This window comes from Myiozetetes cayanensis, unplaced genomic scaffold, assembly GCF_022539395.1.
Source record: "Myiozetetes cayanensis isolate MyiCay16 unplaced genomic scaffold, myiCay2020 scf3, whole genome shotgun sequence".
Taxonomy (NCBI): domain Eukaryota; kingdom Metazoa; phylum Chordata; class Aves; order Passeriformes; family Tyrannidae; genus Myiozetetes; species Myiozetetes cayanensis.
In genome coordinates this window covers 2,041,131-2,061,654 of record NW_026087521.1, presented here as the reverse complement: position 1 = coordinate 2,061,654, position 20,524 = coordinate 2,041,131, and the positions used below count along the sequence as shown (strand labels likewise).

General features: G+C 47.1%; 1 protein-coding gene across 2 annotated transcripts in view; it reads right to left on the bottom strand.

Moving 5' to 3' along the window:
• Positions 1–20,524, bottom strand: part of PLXNA4 (plexin A4) — a 437,461-nt gene that overhangs the window by 375,224 nt on the left and 41,713 nt on the right. For both annotated transcript variants that reach the window (XM_050323730.1, XM_050323731.1), the window contains exon 3: positions 14,713–14,895. In XM_050323730.1, the coding sequence (XP_050179687.1) occupies positions 14,713–14,895 (183 nt within the window). The remainder of the gene's footprint in view (positions 1–14,712; positions 14,896–20,524) is intronic.

The window sequence follows — 20,524 nt, the reverse complement described above, 5'->3', positions numbered from 1 at the left end:
ACAGGCTTTCTTTCCCTTTTGAGAGAGACTAAAGGTTTTTCCCTAAGCTTCCAGCAGTTTAGGGAGCATCAATAAGAATCCGTGGATAGGGGTGCCGATGCCCTGGGTCTGTTGGCAGCCCCTTTTTCTCCTGAACCATGAGCTGATGTTGCAGCCCAGTGCCTCCATTCTCAAAAAACCTCCTAAATATTCTATGCAAACTTCAGGAGTATGGCCCAGGTCAGAGCACCTGAGCTTCATGGAAGGGGTTGGAAAAGCCAACTGCAGCAGGATGAAGAAAATACTAAGCACCAAGGGCCAAAAGCAATGGCCCCATCTGAGCATGTTAATCAAATTCCAGCAGGAAAATCATGCATAAAATAACCCTGCACTGAGCTCTCCTATTATCATAATGTTGGAGCACCTCACGACCACTAATTGTTGACGAGACCCCTGGCAGAGCAGGGAAACACCATTACTGTCACCTCACAGGCAGGGAACAGAGATAGAAGAGGTGTTTGTATCTGAACAAGTTGCCCTCAGCTCCCCTTATTGTTAATGGAGAGAAAAAGACATTTTTGGACATAATTCACTGCCCTGTTTTAGGGCAGTTTCAGTCTCCTACAGGATGAAATTGTGTCCTAAAAGGCCTGATTTCTCTCGCTGGACTGGGAAGGAAGTTGGCAACACCTCCTGGGGGTGGAAATATCCCTTCCTAATGAAAGGAATCCCCACCCTCCAAAAGGTGGGTCCATAAAAGTCAGTAGCAAAGCAGGAACTGAATTCAGGACTCTTATATTTTAGTCTGATGCTCAGATCAAAACACAGATGGGCATCTGAGGTGAACAAAGGCCAAGGAGCCATCCCAGCAGTAACAAAATTGAGGGGGATTGAAGGAAGCTACTTATGGGTAAGGAACAAAAGGGATGGAGGAGGGGAAAACTGAAATACCCTAAAAGAGCAGGTTGAAAGGACAGTCAGGCAAGGAGACTATTGGAAGAAAGGGAACAGATGACAAGACAGCAGAGCTGGGGGTCTCACACTGTCCATAATACGCTGCAGATGTGAGGAAGATCCTGGAGCAGCACACACTGAATATTCCCAGTGAACATATATGGAAAAAAACCCTGCTAAGACACCATCCCCAGTCCAGATGGTGTTAAGGAGGAACTCAGTCCTTTCCCAAACACCTTCTTCACACTCCCCTCTTCTTCATTTTAATAACTGCAGGAGAAATAGGGAAAGCAGACAGATGAGTCCAGAGATCACTCAGGGAACACAACAGGGAGCAGATCCCACCACTGTACCCCAGGCTGAAACCCTGACAGTGAAAGTCCTGGGAATTTGACCCCCAATTCCAAATTTTGCAGCTTATTTTTATTACAAACAAAAATACAGAAGGAAGAAGTTTGGAAACGGTGTGACAAGGCTAATCTCTGCATCTTGGAGGGAGGAACTGCCAGGTGGCAGCACATGTGAACACAGAAAAAGTAATAGCTCAGCTCTTTGCAAGTGATTAAAGGGCAGTTAATGAAATCACCTGCCACAGAGAATTGACAAAACGTAGAAAATAAGTCACTTCAGAGCCTGCCAGAGCATCCCTGGCACGGCCAAGGGGCCTGATGGCTGGGGTATATTTAGTGCCAGTGAGATCATCTTTCCTAGCAGGGCTTGCCTTTGCAGGGAGGAGAAGGGCAGCACTTCCATGGCAATGTCAGTGTCAGCTTGAAGAGGAAAGCGCCTGAGACTTCCTTAACAGGGAAGAAAACAGCACAGAGGCAGCCAGGGCTATAGCAAAGGGGCTGCAAAGCATGATCAAGGTTAAAACCCAGGGGAAAAAAACCACACATAATATCAATACTTGTGTGTTGAACAATAACAGCTATCAAGGAGTTTGTGGTTACTCAGCTCCTGTTGCCACATCTCAACCTGGGACTGCTCAAAGCTTTTCTTTCAGGAGGGTGAGAGCTCACATCCCCCCAAGCAGGTACCTCTGGTTCAAGCTAAAGATTAATCCTTTTTAGCATATAACACCTTGGTGAACAGTCCTGCACCTTCACATGCACACACACACTGTGCTGACAACGTTAAAGCAGAGCACTGGAATACTAATTGCAACAGATCTTTCAATCCCTTGCCCTCCACATCACTGCTTTGCAGCACTAAAAAGAATCAGATTCCTCTAAAAAAAAAAAAAAAAAACTGGCTTAAAAAAAAAAATCATGAATTAACCATCAGTGCTCAGCTTCAGGTGGTTATTATACTTACTATCAGTGACAGGGTGCATTTGGGACTTTCAGTGTTTATATGTTACATTCACCTGCATCTCCCCAGCAAAAGCAGCCCCCTCCCCTCAAAATAGAAATATCCCAGCCACGTGCCCCAAAGCCAAAGCCACATTACACCTCTAAATGAACAGATGTAATACACCAGGGTAGTGCTGCACTACTCTCACCATCTTCAAATCTATTCTTTTCCTGCTATATTATGATAATTTATTTCACTACTGGGGCTCCCAGGTGAGTTCAATTCTCCAGCTTCCAAGCAGACAAAAAATGCTAACCCGGCAGAAGAAGTTTAACAAAGAGCCTAAAGGCAGCAGTCTCATAAGATCTCCCACCTCTCCACATATTGCAGGCTAAGACAGACGTGCAAGGAAAACAGAGATATAAATTTGGAAACGTTTTCTTTTTCTTCTCCATGAATAGCAAATTAGCTAAAAATTCAGAATTTACGTGGGATTTGGGGAATTAATTTACATCATCACAAGGGGGAGAAGGGGCTTGAAAGCATCAAAAGATTTTGACTTTTCCATCTCGCAGTAGAAATACCTGCAAGATGAGAGCTAATTAAACAACAAAAAAAAAAAAGAAAAGAAGAGGAAAGAGGAGGTGGGGAGGTCAAATAACCGTAAGTGGTTGTTTCATACACTATAAAACTTTCACAGCTTGTTTGTTGTATTGAAAAAGAGGAGGGAGAATAAATCAGTTTTGATTTGGCACTGGGCTGGGTTTGGGTTGGGTTTATTTCTTCTCTCTGCAAAATTTTCTCTGTTCTGTGAGAAAACAATGACTTGAGTGTAAGAAACACTCCAAACTAACAGGATGCCAAGGTCCTATCATTTACCAACTGTCTGAAGGGCAGGAGAAATGCACTGTGTGTCCACATCCCTCAGGGCAGCTTATCCCCAACATATTCCCTTAAACCCCAAGGAGATAAATCAGCTGTGTACCAAATCCAAGAGAAACCCACAGAAACTTGTAGGCAGTGGGGAAAAGATCAAAGTGCCTGTAGCGTGTGAAACCACATCCACCCCAGCAGATATCACAAGACATAAACTCCCCCTGATAACCCAGCCTTAATCAACCAGATGACAAATGAGGCAAACACAGGGAGACTTGCACAGTGGCAGCCGAAATGTTTAATTAGATTTCATCAGAAGGGGTTCTGAAAAATTCATATGATGAGGTCTCTGCCAGTCTCAAAGATAACCTTTTCCCTGACATCGTTGGAATTTATTGCCAGCTTCGGTTAAAAAAAAAAATAAAATAAATAAATTACAAGAAGTCAAAAGGAAAGATGACTCCAGACCTCATCCATGAGCATCCCAGCAGGGTGGGATACCAGCAGGGCTGGCAGGAGGAGCAGTGGTTTGCATTGCCAGGATGCCATAGATACAAGTGTGTTGGGTTCCTTTGCCAGTGCACCACAACAGCTAAAAAAAAACCCAACCATCAGCAAAGCTTCCCAAACCCAAAGTCCCTTAGGAGCTCCTGATTTGTTATCCAAAGGGACCCAGCCCTGTGAATCATCAGCAGAACACGTTCAGCACGACAAGAGTGTAACCGGAGCTGAAACCCACAGATGACTTGCTCCCAACTTTCCTCTCCAGACTTTGGCACCCCCAGGGTCCCAACCCATCTCCCTTCAGAGCCTTGGAGTGTTCCATTTGTTTCCAACACACACTTCCAGGCTCACTGCACCAAGGGGGATCCCAGCCTGGTACCTACTGGATGCAATGCTGCCGATACACAAAAACAACTCTTGGCAGGAGTGATCTTAACACAGTCCTGCTGTCTCTGTGAACACCAACCCAAGCTGGGAAATCTATTTTTGGGGGTCTTACGTTGAAACATCACTCCAACTCTTCACAGTTCAGTGTCTTTTTTAGTTTAGGAGATGAATGATCCTCCTTGGGGTCACAGCTCATGTAACATTGGCCAGTATGAGAACAACAAGCAATGTCAAAGTCAAATCCATAACAAAGCCATCATTGACATCAACCTAGATATGACACCATCAGGTTACTCACTGCTTTCAGAGCCAAGAAGATGCTTTCTGATCAACCTGGTCACAGCATCCCAAGTGGACTTTGTAGATCTCATCTTTGATTAACTGCCCTAGTCAAGTCTTCAATCCGTATTTTTACCCCTCACCCAGTAATCAAAGCTTTTCTAATTCCAAAAATGTCCAGGAACCTCCAGCTCTTCCATATGGTTTCATTTAGAAGAGGTGAAAGGCCACTGACAGGGTTTTTGAAGGGTCAAAAAAAAAGCCAAAACCAAGCAAAAAGACAAGTGCCAGACCAAGCAGGAACAGATCCCGGAACCCTGCAGAGCAACACACGTCTTCACTCCTGCAGACACCAGATGGATTGGGGTCTACAAAAACCAGCACAGCTCTCTCATTCCTCCCCCCAGGCTTCACACACAGGTCCAACAACCAGCAATCCATCAGAGTCTGGTTGCTCTCAAGCCAGGCTGCCACTACAACGAAACGGGAGATGACGAAGCAGAGCAAACCAAAAAGCCGTTAGACCAAAACGAAGGGAGCACGAGGGGGAACGATCGAGTTGGAGAGGAACAGGGTGGGTGTTATCCCTGCTTTTCTTTCTGTTGGTTTTCCAAGCCCCACCAGCAGCATTCACAGCTTGTGGATATGCTGATGGCATTAAAGTTCCAGTAATGAGACTAATTACACGACTTTTGTTTGCTCTTATGAGCCCACCCTGCCTTTGCCAGACCAGGAATCGGACTCTGATCACTGCCAGAAGTGCCCAATTATGGGTCACAAATTGTGCAAAGCCTCTCCCAACTTAAACATCAGCAGTGGGGAGGAGAAAAATTACTGTTAAACTAAGCATTGCCCTGTTTTTCCTCAGGGGTATCCACAACTGGCTTCAAATTAAAGGGTTCCTAGAGGTGGGCTGGGTGGGGGAATTACTTGTGGTAAACTGGTTTCACAGTGCAAAAGCCAGAGAACAAAGCCTAAAAGGCTTTGTTTCTTTAAGAAATGTTGGTTGCATTCACCCCTCCCCATATATATATACATATATATATATGCACATTTTGAAATACATTTCAAAATTCTTCATCCATGGCTACTCTGTTTTCAGCCAGTCCAAGCCACTGCCAATCTTTTTACCCTCCTTTGGATGCTCTCCAATAACTTTATGTACTTTTTTTATACTGGGGCACTCAAAGCTGCACACAGGGCTCAGAGTGAGGCTGCACCAGCACAGAGGGACAATCACCTCCCTCAACTGCCTGGAGATGATGAGCCTGAAGCCCCCCAGACATGTTTGGTCCTTTTGGCTGCCAGGGCATGCTGTTGGCTCATATAAAACTTGCCATGGGCCAGAGAGAGCAGGGAACTGAATCTGGACCTCATTTACGTGGTTCACTCCTCACCAAGGCTCAGTTTCCATCCTTTCTGCTCCCTTCCTAAAGGCAGGAGGTGCCAAATGGTGATATCTGCATCCAGCCCTATCTGCAGCTGAAGCAGAGATCAGTCATCTGGCCAAAGGGAGAGGGAGGAGGTGAGACAGACTGTGGAGGTGATTCTGGGCACAGACACAGCCACAGGATGGTGAGGGGGACGGAGTGGAGGATGGTGAAAGGAAGAGATGGATGCAGAGTGCCTTATCAGGGACTTGCTGTTCTTTCAACTGGCTCCCTGATAACATATGGAGCTTAATCAAATATGCAAATGGTGTCCTATCTAGAGACAAGGGAAATAGAGAAATAAACCCAGGGCCCAGGCATGAAAACAAGCCGATAAAATGAGGGAGTGGGGAGAAGGTTTCCTCTTTTTGATAAAATTATTTCAAAAGATTAAATTAAAGCAAAACTAATTAGGAGAACCGCACTTAAGCCGACTTCCCCTAAGAAGGGTCAGCAGGCAAGAGGCATTCAAATCAAAGGCAGATGCAAGAGGCACTTCAAGGGCTCCCTGAAAAGTCATTATCCCAGTCAAAAAGGAAGGGGATAGAGAAGAGGAAGGCATGACAAGAGCCTTTTTGGCTGGGCATCCATCTGGGCATTAGGTGGAGTTAAACAGCCTCTCTTTGTCACCCCGGAGAGCAGAAGTAGCAGGTGAAGACCGAAGCAGATCACCTGATGTTCCATCCACAGCACTTACCCGAGAGCAAAGGGATAAGGGGAAGTAAACAGACCAGAGGGACATGGGAATATATTTGCTTTTCCTTGTACCCCGCCCTGCCTGGTTTCCACTGAAAGCACAGCCATGCCAGGTTCTCCACACACAGAGCTGCTGACACCATGCAGAAAATCACCTGCCACCACAGGGCAGGTGACAACCAGCAGCACAGCACGCTGTCCCCCAGGAGGCTGCAGGACCCATGGATTTCAGCAGGTAACAGGCAGCAGGACATTGTCACCTGTCTCTTTGTGTCTGGGTTTGTCACTAACGTCCCCCTTGCCTGCACAGCTCATCCCCGGCCCGCTGTGGGGGAATCCAGCTCAGCTGCTCTGCCACTGGAAACCTGTCAAAATGCGAGCTGCATTTAAAGGGAGAGTTTAAAATGATGATGGTACAACCTGCTGCCTTCCCTGCTGCAGTGGGTACACTGGAGCTCACTGTTCCCAGTGGAGTTGGGAGCAAAAACACTCAGTGCAGCTCCGCCGATGTGGAATTTGGAGGGATCAGACGGTTATTTGCAAGTCTCATTGCATGATCACAAGATCCCATCTCTGACAAGACTCTGAGTCACTGTTTAACCAGAATCTCAAAAAAAAAAGAGCAGCACTCAACACATTTCCACAAGGCAGCCAGTGAAAACACAGCTCAGCCAGAGCCTGCACACCAGCACAGAGATCGCTGAGTAGTCAAAAAGAAGAGAGGGGTACTTGAAGGAGAGACGTGGAAAATTAATAGCTCTCTGCCAAAGAGCAGGCTCTAACCCTCCCTGGGAACAGCAACCTTCCTAACAGGATAAAAACAGGAGTTTTCCTGCTGCAGTTAGACCCTGCCATGAGCAGTGAGCTGGTTGCAGTGTTGGACACAGACAAGTTGTAGCTGGAAGTCCCAGAGCAGTGGAAAATGAGGGATGTGAGAGGCAAAGCACCCTCCTGCAGTGATGGAGCCATTAGTGGGTATGTAAAACAGCTGTTGTCTTCACTGGTATCTGAGCACAGGCCTCCTGGTGTGGTTTAGTGCAGAGGATGGATCACATCCAGGCTGGAAGGCATCTCAGGAGGTCTTTAGTCCAACCTCCTGTTCAAAGCAGGGGCTGCCCAGAGATCAGACCAGGTTGTTCTGTCCGTTCAGGCCTTGAAAATTTCCAAGGATGGAAAACACACAACCTCCATGGCAACCTTCTTTAAGGATTGTTTCTCATGGGAAAAAGCTCTTCCTTATATCCAGTTGTAAGTGCTTCCATGTCAGCTTTTCTGTCTGTCTCACATCCTCTCCTCTCTCATGAACATGAAGAGCCTGTTTCCATCTTCTCCATAACCTCCTCGTTGGCATGGGAATGCTGTTGTTGGGTCCCTCCATATTTTCTGATTTCCAGCCTGAATAAGCTCATTTGTTTCATCCTCTCCTTTCAGGGCAGGTTTTCCAGCTCCTGGCCAATCCTTTCACCTTTTCCTGAAACTGTTCTTGTTGATCAAACAACATTTTTGTTCTAAGGAGCCTAAAACTGGGTTCATTATGTAGATATGGCTTAGCAGTGGAGTTCAAGAGGATCACCTTCTCCTCAATCTACTGGCAGTGCCCCTATTTGTATAAGCTGGGGATGTTGTTGGTGTCTCTCTGCCTGGGCACACTGATGGCTCATGCCCAGGTACTTTTGAGGAGAGCTGCTCCCCAGCCAACCAGTCCTCAGCCTGAATCCTGCCAAAAATCCAGTCCTGCACCTTTGATTTCACCCTTGGAGACAGTATCCATTCACCCAACACTTTTAGGCCTTGTTGGACTTCATTATCACCAGCCACTGGTGATTTTTACATGACCCAGGACAAGTGGGTGTCACTGCCCACACTGGCTCCCACCACCACCCCTGCTGGGGCACCCAACACGAGCATCAAGTGCCAAGTTCACCACAGCTGCAAAACCCCAAATTCCTGAATGCCACAGCCAGAAAAAATGAACTGCTTTTCAGGCATCTAAGCTGGCAACAGCCTCTCAAAGTGGGGCTGCACGTCAGTGCAGGACACAGACAACCACAGCCTTCACAGATGCCAAGCTCAGACGGGATCCAGCATCGCTCCATCACAAGTCAGTGAAGCACCCGGACTCCTGCTGCTTTAGGAAGCTGTGAGGAGAGGCCAGGGTGAACAAGCCCCTCTTGCAGAAACCATCTTCCCAGCAGGAGCCAGAGCCTCCACAGCCTGTTTTCAGAGCACTCAAGTCCACTTGCCAAACAGTTGGGGGAAAAAAAAAAAAAAAAATTCAAAAAGAACACTGACTCTTTCAAGGCAGTGGAGAAGGAGAAGGAAGCTGAGTTTCCCTGCTGACATTCACACAGAGCTGTCAGCAGCAGGATACCCTCCAGGGAATATCAAAACTGAGCAGGGTTTCTTGTTTTGTGTGTATTCAGAAGCCCCCTTGCCTGGAGAAACAGTGAGGATCTGCCTGTGCCTGCAGGTACCACGAGACTGCCACCCTGGTTATGGTGAACTCAGGGTGCCACGGGAGCTCCAGCTCCTTGGATGGGAGGTGAGGAATCAGAAGAGAAGAGAGATACTCCTTTTCCATGTGGGTACATCATGGTATCACCAACCCACTCACAGCTCTGCTGCCCGTGGGTTTCTTCCCACCTTTGGAACCCTTTTACCTTGCTCAGACTTTTTACATGAAAAACAGAAGAGTTTGGGTTGGAAGGAACCTTAAAGACCATCTTGTTCCAACTCCTGTGCCATGGGCAGGGACACCTTCCACTATCCCAAGTTGCTTAAAGCCCCATCCAACTCAACCTTGAACACTTCCAGGGATGGGAAAGCCACAACTTGGCACTTGAGTGTAAACCAGCTTGGGGGAAGGACCTCACACTGCCAGTCCCACCAGGATTCATCTGCCTTCTGCTAAACAGAACAAATCCTGCTCTGGGAAGGGATCTCACCCCACATATGAGGGGAAAATGACGGTGGTAAGAGGACCTACCACAGCAATTACACAGAATATGCAGAGCTGGAAGGGACCCACAAGGATCATCATCAAGTCCAGCCCTCAGGCCCTGCACAGGACCATCCTCAAGAGTCACACCATGTGCCTGAGAGGATCATCTAAACATTCCTTGAGCTTTGGCAGCCTTGGGGCTGTGCCTACTGCCCTGGGGAGCCTGTTCAATGCCCAGCTACCCTCTGGGGGAAGAACCTTTTTCTAATATCCAACCTAAACCTGCCCTGACACAACTTCAGGCCATTCCCTCAGGTCCTGTCCCTGGTCCCCACAGAGCAGAGATCAGAGCCAGCCTCTCCTCTGTGCTTCATGAGGAACTGCAATAGTAGACTGCAGTGAGGTCTCCCCTCAGTCAGACCTGCAGGTTTGGGTGCCCTTCAGGATTACAAGTTGTCCTCACCCTACCACAAGCCAAGGTGCATCTTCTCCAAGCCACAGGCTGACCCCATCCACACCTGTCAGCAGCTCCCACTCCACCTTTGAGGCAGGTGGGCTATAAACAGCACTGTAAACCCAGCCAGCAGAGCTGTCAGGGACAGGGCAGCCCCAGCTACACATCCAGAAACCTGCAGGAGCTCAGGCTCACGTGTACTTTCCAATCCAATTACGTACCGGAGAAAGCCAGCCTTCCCCACCACCACCGTGAGATGGGCCAAAAGGAGAACTGCAAATAACCCAGGCTCTCAGATCTCCAGTTCTCCCTGTGGTGTTTTGTCTCTGGATCCAAGGAAAGCAGGGTCTCAAGGGTTCAGTGTAATCCAGAGGGTTGTTCGTGGAACTGGTCAATACTGACAATTTTCTACTGAATGGAACTGATACCTGTTGGAAGCGCTGGCTGGATTCCAGAGCTGTCTGATCTGAGTGAAAACCCTCGCCCCCAAAGGCAAGTCCAAATCTAAAAAGCCCTTCAAAGTCTGCGAACTGATGGGATTTGATGAAAAATGAAATCCAGGCCACAGAGTGAAAGTATTGGTTTTCAAGCCAAGGTTCTATCTCTGCAAGGAATTTAGCGTAGAAAAGGCTTTGCAAAGTGAGATATTTGGATGGAATAAATAAACCCTGTTTCTTCTGGGGACGTTTCAAATAAATGGAAATTTCTACTGCTCCATTTTCAAATAAACATTTCAAAACGGTTCAAGAGCTCTGTTTTGTTGGAAGTACAGTTCCCAGGGCTGCTCCCAGGCTGACATTTGTAAGCTCAGCTCGCCCTTTACACCTGCATCTACACACAGAATAATCGCAGGTAAGTTGTATTTCTTTGACTGGAAATGATCTGCACAAAAGCAATGACCCATAAATTAAATGCCTAGGGAAGGAAGGCAAGGAATATGGAATCCTGCTATGCTCCCTTAGTGATGACAGGTATTAGTGGACACACCAGGAAGAAAAGATCCAAACCAAGCATAAAAAACTGTGCAAAACATCTCCGTGGGTACATCTCTGCTTTTCTCCTGCCCCTGGAGTGAAGAGCCAAGCGTGTAATGAGAGACTGAGCAAAGGAAAAAAATCAAAATCCAGTGGATTTTGGCACCTGGCTGTCTTACAGCAAAGTGGTTTGCAGGAAGGACATACCCCAGGAATAACTCCTGTACTGTTTTTATGGAGACAAAACAGATGTTTGTTAAACTCCAGTAGTGGGGGGGTTTGTATCTCCTGAAAGAAATCACTGAAAATTCCCAGGGGTGAATTTCAGCCATGGGTGTTGTCCCAAGCATTGGAGTACATAGGAATCCACTTCCAAGGAAGCCCATCAGGCACCTGGATTATGCTAAAGCTGTGGCAGCTCTTGCTGGCCTGGTGCAGACACTGAGAGCACCACGGACCAGCCAGCACAGGAGGTAATTGCAGATACTGGGGTCAAACCAAAGCACTGGCAGATTAAATATTTCTCATTAAATGATACCACAGCATCTTTAATGCCCACAAGTGGTCAGGAGCTGGTTTTCCCTCCCATCTCATTTGCTGAGTTAAGCTCTTCCATATGATCACACACCTCACAACACTTGATGCATTAATTTTTTCTCAAATGATCTTCGAGGAAGAAAAATATTCCCTATCATTTGCAGGAGAGAAAATGAGGAGTGAAGACACACCAAGAGTTTTGTGTCTCCCAACTCACTCCTCACTGGGTCACCCATCTCCATCCCCATCCCTGAAACCTTTAATCCAAGGGCAGAGGTCTCCATACATCTAGGTATGGATGGGGGATTTTTCTGCATTTTTATCCTGTTTATTTTCTCCTTCTGCAGGGGCCAGGCTGTGCTGTGGCCGAGCCAGCAGGACTGGAGGGAATATTTCTCCAGCACATTATTCAGTGCCTTCCTGATGGGCTGCACAGGCAGCCCTGTGAATGAGCAAGGGTTGCAAAATGCATTTTGCCCGGGGCAGTGAAATCGCTGGGGCCAAGCATGTCATTGGGTTTCACTCACACTTTCCCTGCCCTATCTCTATCTTGTTTTTTTCCCCTTTTCTTTCTCCCTTTGTTGTCTTGGTTACGTGGGCAGACTTCCTGAGAGGGCTGCTAGTTTTCATTTTAATGACATGCTCCCGCAAAGCACAATATTTTGCTTCAGTTGTGTGTGTGTGCCACTGGATAAACTCCCCTGACACATGTGACATTTGTATATCAGCCAACAGGTACTGCTTTATGACTGTGGGTGCTTTGCAGAGAACTCAGGGATCACCTAAATCAAAAATCAGATATGCAGTCTGCCACCTTCTTAGGAAAATACACACAGAAACTGCAGGGAAAGAAAGGGAAAGTTCCTCCCAAACCATCTTGCAGCAAGTCTTCCAACCACTTCTATCTCAGAGATAATCTCCTGACTCTTCTTTCACTGTTATCCAAAATGTTTCACCGCAGCTTGACTGAGTAGCTGCACTGTACCAGAAGCAGCAGGACATTCCATGCCTGGTAGGAGCCAACAGCAGGGAAAAAAATCCAAACAAACAAACAAAAAATATAATTCCTGGGATTTGTCCACTGGTACCTGGAGTTCCATCTAATCCTACCAAGTTCATTCTAATTTACCACTGTTTTTTAAACAGAGCACAGACACCATGCCAGCATAATGGATTATGCTGGAGTTGCAATCTCAATGCAGTATTTTCCTTACTTCCTGTTCACCAGCACCTGATGGATGAGCCTAGACGGAAAACAAAGCATCAGAAGGCCTGTCAAGTCTTGACAGGGCCAAGGAGCATCTGGGGGAAATCCTGAGTACCAAACTGGCCATTTGTAGCACCCAAAGGAGAATCCAGCCTGGTGTCCTGAGCTCAGACACCCTCAGGAACACTGGGGGAGGACAAAGTGTGAAGGATAGTCAGTGATTGCACAAGTCATAGCAAGGACGGGGCTGAACCTGCAGGAACTAAATAATTCCAGGAGTCTGGCTCAAGTGGTCCAAAACAATCCCAACGTGTTTTGGGGAGCCCCATTTTGCTTTGTGTTCTGCCTCTCTGGTGGAGATTTATTCACCCAAGAAAGGTCCCAGCCCAAGGCTCCAGCCCTGCTCCAACTCATGCACCCAAAGCAGTAACAACCACAGGCAGAACACTCAGCACATGAGGAAAAAGGGAATAAAGTGAAACTTTCTCGAATTACATCAGCCACTTCAGCTCCCCTCTTCTCATTCTTTACCCTATAAGGCTGTCCTGCTCCCTGCCACACTCCTTAAAGCACGGAAAGCTTTCTCTCCTATTTTCCCCTATTAAAAAGGAATCAGATCTTGGATTCTGCCATGTGACCTGCAAAGGCAAAGAGAGCTCTGTGGCTGAGTTTGCTTCTCCTGGAGCCAAAGTGAAAACCAAAAGCTTGGGAGTGCAGGGAGGCAGCAGTCATTAACTGTTAAGGTCTTTTTGGGTATTTACCCTTCAGACCTCAGCCATCCCATTTCCCCCCCCTACAAGAGACTGACTGGAGAACTGAACAGTTTATTATGATATCACAGATGACAGGGAAGCAGAGCCTAATCAGTCAGGGGAGGAGATTATTTTTATTATGACCACTTAGAAAACAATTTGGCTCCTTTTCCACGTGCCTGAATAATAAAAAAAAAAAAAAAAAACCACAAAAACAACCCAACATATTTTCAGAAGCACAAGCAGCCTTTCCCCTGCTGGACAAAGCCAGAGGCATTTGCCAGCCCTCCCTCAGCACAGGGAAAATGCCATCTGAATTTACAACTGGGGTTTTCTTTTCAAATGAAGAAACAGGTAGAGGAATGAAACCAGAGATTTCAGACATTCCTTAAGAATCCATGAGCAAGAAAACTCCCTTCCCCTTGTCCTCTCTGCCCAAGACATAGTGGGTCACCTTCTCAAAGGACCTTCCTTTCCCCTGCTTGGAAGTCTTTACTTGCCAAAGAGATTCAAGGAGAGAACAACACCCAGCACAACCCCCAAGGCTCTGCCCAACCTCCCTTCCCAAACTCTCACCATCATCATGGCAAAGCTTGCACAGACAATATTTTACAACATTCCTGGGCTGAGATTTCAGACAAATATTGTCAGACTGGCACAGAGAGGTTCAAATAGAGGCAAGGTGCATCATCAGCATGAGAAGGTCACTTCTAATACCTCTTTTTCCCATGAGAAAGCCACAGGTAGATGATTCCACCTCTCAAGCCTCCCTGCTATCACCTCACACAGCAAACTGCAGAGTTACTGCCATGCAAAGGGCATATTTCTAGTGAGAACACGCAGGGAAGGACATCAATACACTCTTTATTGTGTTTGAGATTATGTGGCATCAACCATAAACATAAAGCTCATTATCCTTCAAGACACAGCTTTCTTTTGATGAAAATGCTCTTCCTTCAACACAAGCACCAGGCCCCGACATAAACAGAGCAACAACCACTAATCCCGTGCTGGACTCGTGGTGAAATCACAGCCCAGTCACACTGAAAGATCTCCAGAGTATGAATCCTGTTGATTAAGCTTCAGCCACAACCAGCTTCCCTCCAGCATGCAGAGACACCCTGTGACCAACTGCTTAATTAGAGATGGTCTGAGCACAGACAATTCTGTTGGATGTGAATTGCATCAAGTCTGTCTGTGACTGGGTGTGTGGTTTGACTTCAGAAACGTTCATTTCCTGATCAGCAACAGTTTGGAAGAAGGATTTTTATCCTTATCTCAGATTCTCTGTATCCCTAAAGGGTGAAACACAGTTTTTTTGCCAACTAAAACACTTTATCCTCGGAACAGGAGCACCTTAGCATAAAAACTGTTCCAACACTCAATGCAACACAGCAAATCTCCATAAAACCATCAAAATCTGAGTTAGAGGACCACATCAGGCCTTACCTTCTTGAGCTTCCCGCTCTTGGTGCCCACAAAAGCCAGGGAGTGGTTCTTGTAGACGTAGGCGATCACAGACGTCATCCTGTCTCCATCCTCAGTGAAAATGGGGAGCCCTCTCACCATGGACGATACTCCCAAGGGGGCATTCATGTCCAGGCCACAGAAATTGTCGTCAATTGTTAACAGCTGCAAACAAAAGAGAAAGAGGGTGTAAACAAGTGAAGTCACCCATTCTTCAGCCATTTGGGAAGTATCCACCCGTTGTTGCATAACAGGTCTGTAATTTATGCAAGCTGACAAACCCGTGAGGACTGGAGAAACAGAGAGGTGGAAAAAAACAAAAAAAAAAAAAAGTTTGTCCAAAAGTTGTGTGATGAGTTACAGGCAGAAGGAAAACTGGAAACTTGGTTGTCTGGAATGACAGCCCAGCAGGATAAGTTACTTTGAGCCTTTTTCCTACTGCTTTACCAGTCAGTTCAACCAGTCAAGGCCCAGCAATCAAAGACAAAATCTGCTGAAAATGCCTTAAACATACCCAGATCTGTCAAAAAGAAAAGTATGCAGGTTATTCTCATAGGATACAGAGTAAGAACCACTGAGTTAAATCTGCCCTGGAAAATAAAAAAGATCCTGACTTGCCCTCTGGCCCTAAGACCCAATATAATAATCACATCTATGAAATCTAAATAATCCTCCCAATTCCAAAATCAGCAGGATTGCTCATGCTATACCTTGGATATTACAGCTCTCCAAGGCATGTCCAGGAATTGTCTGGGAGAGAGATGGTCAGCCCAGGTCAAATCTGCAGCAGGGATCATTGTAAGAACTAAACTCTATAAACTTAGAGCCCCTTCCAGTACCTGAAGGTGCTCCCAGAGATATCTCTGAGGGTGTTTCCTTGGCTTCAGGGCATTGCAGAAGCACAGCAGCAGTGTGGTGCAGACACCTCTTCTACCCTAAGGCACCCCCAAAGTAGGTAAAACTAATATAAGTTACACATCTCCACAGAATAAGTCAAATAAAGCTGAAGCCCCCAAAATCCCAGCATTCAACTGCCAAAGCAGTTGGACTTTGTTAACTTCTCTGGGACCACTCAGAGATTTGAAGTTAAGGATCCACTTGAAATGTTTTGCTGGACTAAGGCCTAGGAAAGCAATAATGGACTGCATAGGAAGGTTGCCTAATTTTGATGCAGCAGTAATAAAGGACCATGACAATTTTCTTTGTGTGAGCTCACATCTTCCTGGAAACATGGCTAGAATTTGCGTTGCTCCATGCTTGAGTTCACCAGCAGTAAAAGCCCGATAGTTGACTCACTTTAGCCTCACCCAGCAATTACAGGCAATAATTACAGATGGTTTTTACTGAGTGGAAGAATAATGTGTCCTAAATGTGTTTATAAATACATAAAACCTATGAGGAATTCGAAGAGCCATTAGTAAGGATCAGCTATGCTGAGCTCTGGCCTGCAAGAGTCATTAGTGTTTGTGGACTGCCCTTTCAGAGCTAAAACACCGGCTCAAAGAGCAATTACAGAGCAGATCAACAGCCCCAACCAGCAGCAGGCAGGATGCTGCTAGCCCACAATGCCAGCACAAAGCCCAGGATAAATCTGCATCCCAGCTTTGTCACGTAGGTCAGGATGGAAATCCATAATCAGCAGAGGAAAGGAGGGATGTCAAGGAAGGAAATACACCTTCCCACAGAGCTGGTAGCAAAAGGACTCCAGATGATCCACACAGCCTAAGTGTCTAACAGAAAGATGCATCATACTTGAAAGGCTCCTTAATGTCCTTCCAACTTGAACTGTGCTGTGGATGTTGGATCTGAGCAGAATCCAAGCCTTTAAGTGAGGCACAGTTCAACCAGCAACTCTTAAGCTCTCAAATTAGCACGATTTGTGTTTCAAGGGTATAATAAAACTACATAAGTGCTCGTTCTAATGGTCTGTCAAGCTGAAAAGAATCATTTCAGACTGAAAGCAAGAAATTCCCAAATGGCAGAAAGAGAGGAAAGGGAAGAAAGTTTTTAAGGAAAACAAGACAGCTTTCCTCACCACCGAGAGGATGAGAAGCTTAATGGTGCCAGCAGACGTCTTACCTTGGGTGCAGTGTACAAAGCCCCATCTCCAATGAGAGGAAATTACACTGACAAGCAGTGAAATGATCCAAATCAAGCAGAGCTGGCACTGTCAGAGGCATCCTCCTTGGAGCAGCTCAGCCTCCCACACACTCCCCTCCCTGCAGCACAGCCAAAACCAGCTACTCCAGCTGAAGCACTCGAGACCAGAAAGGACCCATGCAATTATCTGGCTGCCTTCCTGCATGATCCAGAACCTCCAGTCTCAGGCAGGAGTCTCTGGCAGACTCAGAAGATACAGACCCAGAAATCCCAGCATCAAGTACAACCACCTGTGGCTGACCTGCAGCTCATCTCCCACCTGTTGAGAGTTCATCTAATTGCCCCAGGTTAATTCCTCCTCCATCAAACTGGACCCAGTTCCAGCTGAGCTCACAGCTGCAATTAAAGGGTAGATATCGTGGTTTCTCCTCATACAAACACAAAACTAAATTTAAGCCTATTCATTTAATCCTATTTCCCTGATATTATTTACGGAAGGGCACATCCTTATAGGAAGGACTTACAGAGAAATTACTGGCACAGAGTTTTGGTAGGGTCTGTATCAACAGGACAAGAGGTGATGGTTTTAAGCTAAAAGAAAGTGGACTCACAGTAGATATAAAGAAGAAATTGTTTATGATGAGGGTGATGAAGTCCAGGCACAGGTTGCCCAGAGAAGCTGTGGCTGCCCCTGGATCCCTGAAGTGTCCAAGGCCAGGTTGGATGGAGCTTGGAGCAACCTGGGATAGAGAAGGTGTCCCTGCCCATGGCAGGGGAATTGTACTGAGTGGTCTTTAAGGTCACTTTCAACCTAAATTATCCTAGGATTCCACGTCCACTCACGTGCTGCTGGGTGGGTGCCAGAGCAGCCGTCCCAGAGCTGTGGTTTTCCGTGTGGACAGCCCTCCCCCGGCAACAGGAGCGAGGCCAGCGAGCCACACGCCACACGAAAACTATTTTCATTTAAACGTATTTGGGTTATTTCCTCTGGGGATCATCTGCCAAAAAAACCCGCCAGCAAGCAAAACCCTACAAATAAACACCACCCGGCTCCTGCACAGCTGTGGCTCTCAGCTGCACGCGGGCCTTTGTAAAGACAGAAACACAGTCATCTTCTGCAGCAAAGAGGGAACACGTAAGGAAGTTTGGATTTATGATGAAAGGGTCAGGAGCTGCAAGCACAGGTTTATTTTCAATTCCAGACACTCCTAGCAGCAATATAAAGTAGCCACGTTAAACTCTCCCGAGCTTCTCTGCTTGGCAATTTCGCGTTAACGACTTTGCAGAATGAAAGAGGAGGTGAGGACGTGAATTTCACTCTGCTTCTGAGGCTGCTGCTGCCACACCGGCTGGGATAGCAGGGAGAGGCAAAGGGAAGGTCTAAAGGAGGTGGGAACAACATCAGCAATTCTCCCGTCCTGAGCAGTTAAAATCCAACTCAGAAAGTCACGGCCCGCTCGGCAGGTAACTTGGAAAGAACTGGGGGCACGTGGTTGGGGTGCTGGACTGGAACCAATCAGTTCATCATCCCACACCGAATTCCCACCTGCAAAAGAGGGAATATTGCTCACCACCCCTCTGTCCCAGCAAAGCTGCTAAACACAGGCTTATAAGGTGCCCTTCATATCCGAAATATCTTCATCTGGGACCGATTGGCAGCTCCCAGGGTAAAAATGCCCTCACAAGTCCCACCAGCTGCCTCTCCATCCCGGACTGATGGGAAGGGGGACCAGCTGGTGGGAGCCTGTGGTCTGCTCCTGCCACCACTCCCTGTGTCAGCAACCAGGGGGTTCATCTGCAGCCGTAACACCGTGGCCAATGTCACATTCACCAGTGAAAAGGGGAGAATGTGCACAAGAATGGGCCTGATTTCCAGGAGGGTTCTGGCAGGCGTTTGCCTCCTCCAGGATTAAGCCTTTCAAATAAATAATTAACGCACCCAAGCCCTCCTGCAGAGGATGGTTTTACAAGGCTGGTGCTGGCTCAGTTCCTTAGGGATTTGCTGAGCTCCCAAAACCCCCAAATTCAGCAGAAGGGTTAGAGATTTCATTTCAGCGCCTCCTTGCCTGTCCTCATCTGATTCCCCAGCAGGAGCGAGCTCCTTGACACTGCAGGAGTGACTGAAGCACCAGGTATCAGGGGGCCAGTGCAAACAGTGCTCATAATACATCAGTTGTCCCTTAAACATCTGCTTTAGCCACTGGCCTCTGAAACAGCCCCTGATAATCAAACACGGCCTAATCCATATTTGGGGAGCAGCCTCGATAAGGGATTAGCCACCCTTCATTCCTCCTTGCTTTCACTCTGGAGGAATCTTCCTCCCCGATCAAAGCACCTTTTTCCAGATCTCTCAGCAGGCTCCAAAGCAATTCCACAGACTCACTGGGGATAAAGGCTGTCCCAATGGCCAAGCCTTTGATTTACAGCTAATACCTAACAGCCCTGTCTTCATACAGTGGCAGGTACTTGGCTTCTCACTCCTGTTATCTCAGGCTTGGCCACGGCAAAGGATGGAGGGAACACATACATTAAGGGCTGTCTGTGCTGCCAGCAGGGCCAGGGAGCCAACAGCAATAAGAAATCAACAGGAATACACATTTCAGTCTTTGCAAGGACATATCCAAGGTCTTTTCCATCATCTGACTGCAAGATCTCCTTTCTTTCCCACAGCAAGGACTAAGTGAGAGTGCAGGTGGGCATGTGTCCAATCAACAGGGTAATTAAAAATCTAGACAGATGGAAGCCCTAGGAAAATCTCTCACCAGGAAATTCATGGTACCTGGAGAGACTAGCTAGGAAATTGAGGGTCTAGATCACCTGGTGCAGGAGTGAACCATAAATCCTTATACAGTGGAGCTGGAAATGAGGGAAACCATCTCCCACAAACCACAGGTCTTTAAACTCCAACAGCAGCAGGATGGTGCCCAAGGCTGGTGCTTCTCCTGTTTGCCTGTGCATGTCCTCTTGATGGTTTCAGCACGGTGAACTTCTGGTTAAATGCTGGTTTGCCCTGCCCATGGCATCAGCACTTTGCATTCCTGAAGCTGGAGTGACTCTGCCTCTGACCTCCTGCAGTATCTCTGCTTCTGGCCATGCTGCATCCCAGTTTCTCCTCTGACTCCTGTGAAATCAGTGGGTTTTGGTTCATCTCCCTTCTCCCAACCATCTGTGCCGTGAACTCCAGCAGAACCATCACTTTTCAGCCCGTTGGCTCTGTCGAGCTGTGAAGTCCTCGTGCAGGATGGACACAGCCCCTCTGACCTTCCCCTCACGCCACATCATTCCCCTAATTTGATGCCTTTTACTGCCCTCCCCATCCCATGCATTCCAGACAGAGAGTCAGGAAAAGGCTGTGGACTTTTGTCATCTGGAATTCAAAATTTTGTGCACAAAGAGATGGATGCTGACCAAGGACAGCACAGATCACCAACCCACCCACTCTTCAGCGCTTGGCCCGCGGTCTAATGGCATCCAAAAATAGCCAGCACCGTTTCCCCAGGGTGTTCTGTGATATAATGGAAGCTGGATAAAGAGCCAGCATTTGGAAATACATTATAATTGCACTCTGCTTTTCACTTGTGCACCCACAGCAGTGGTTACTGTGCAATTACATGTCACCATATACAAATGACAGTGCAGTTACAGTAACTTTCCCAATTACAGGGAAATTGCACCCACCATGCTAAGAGGTTTT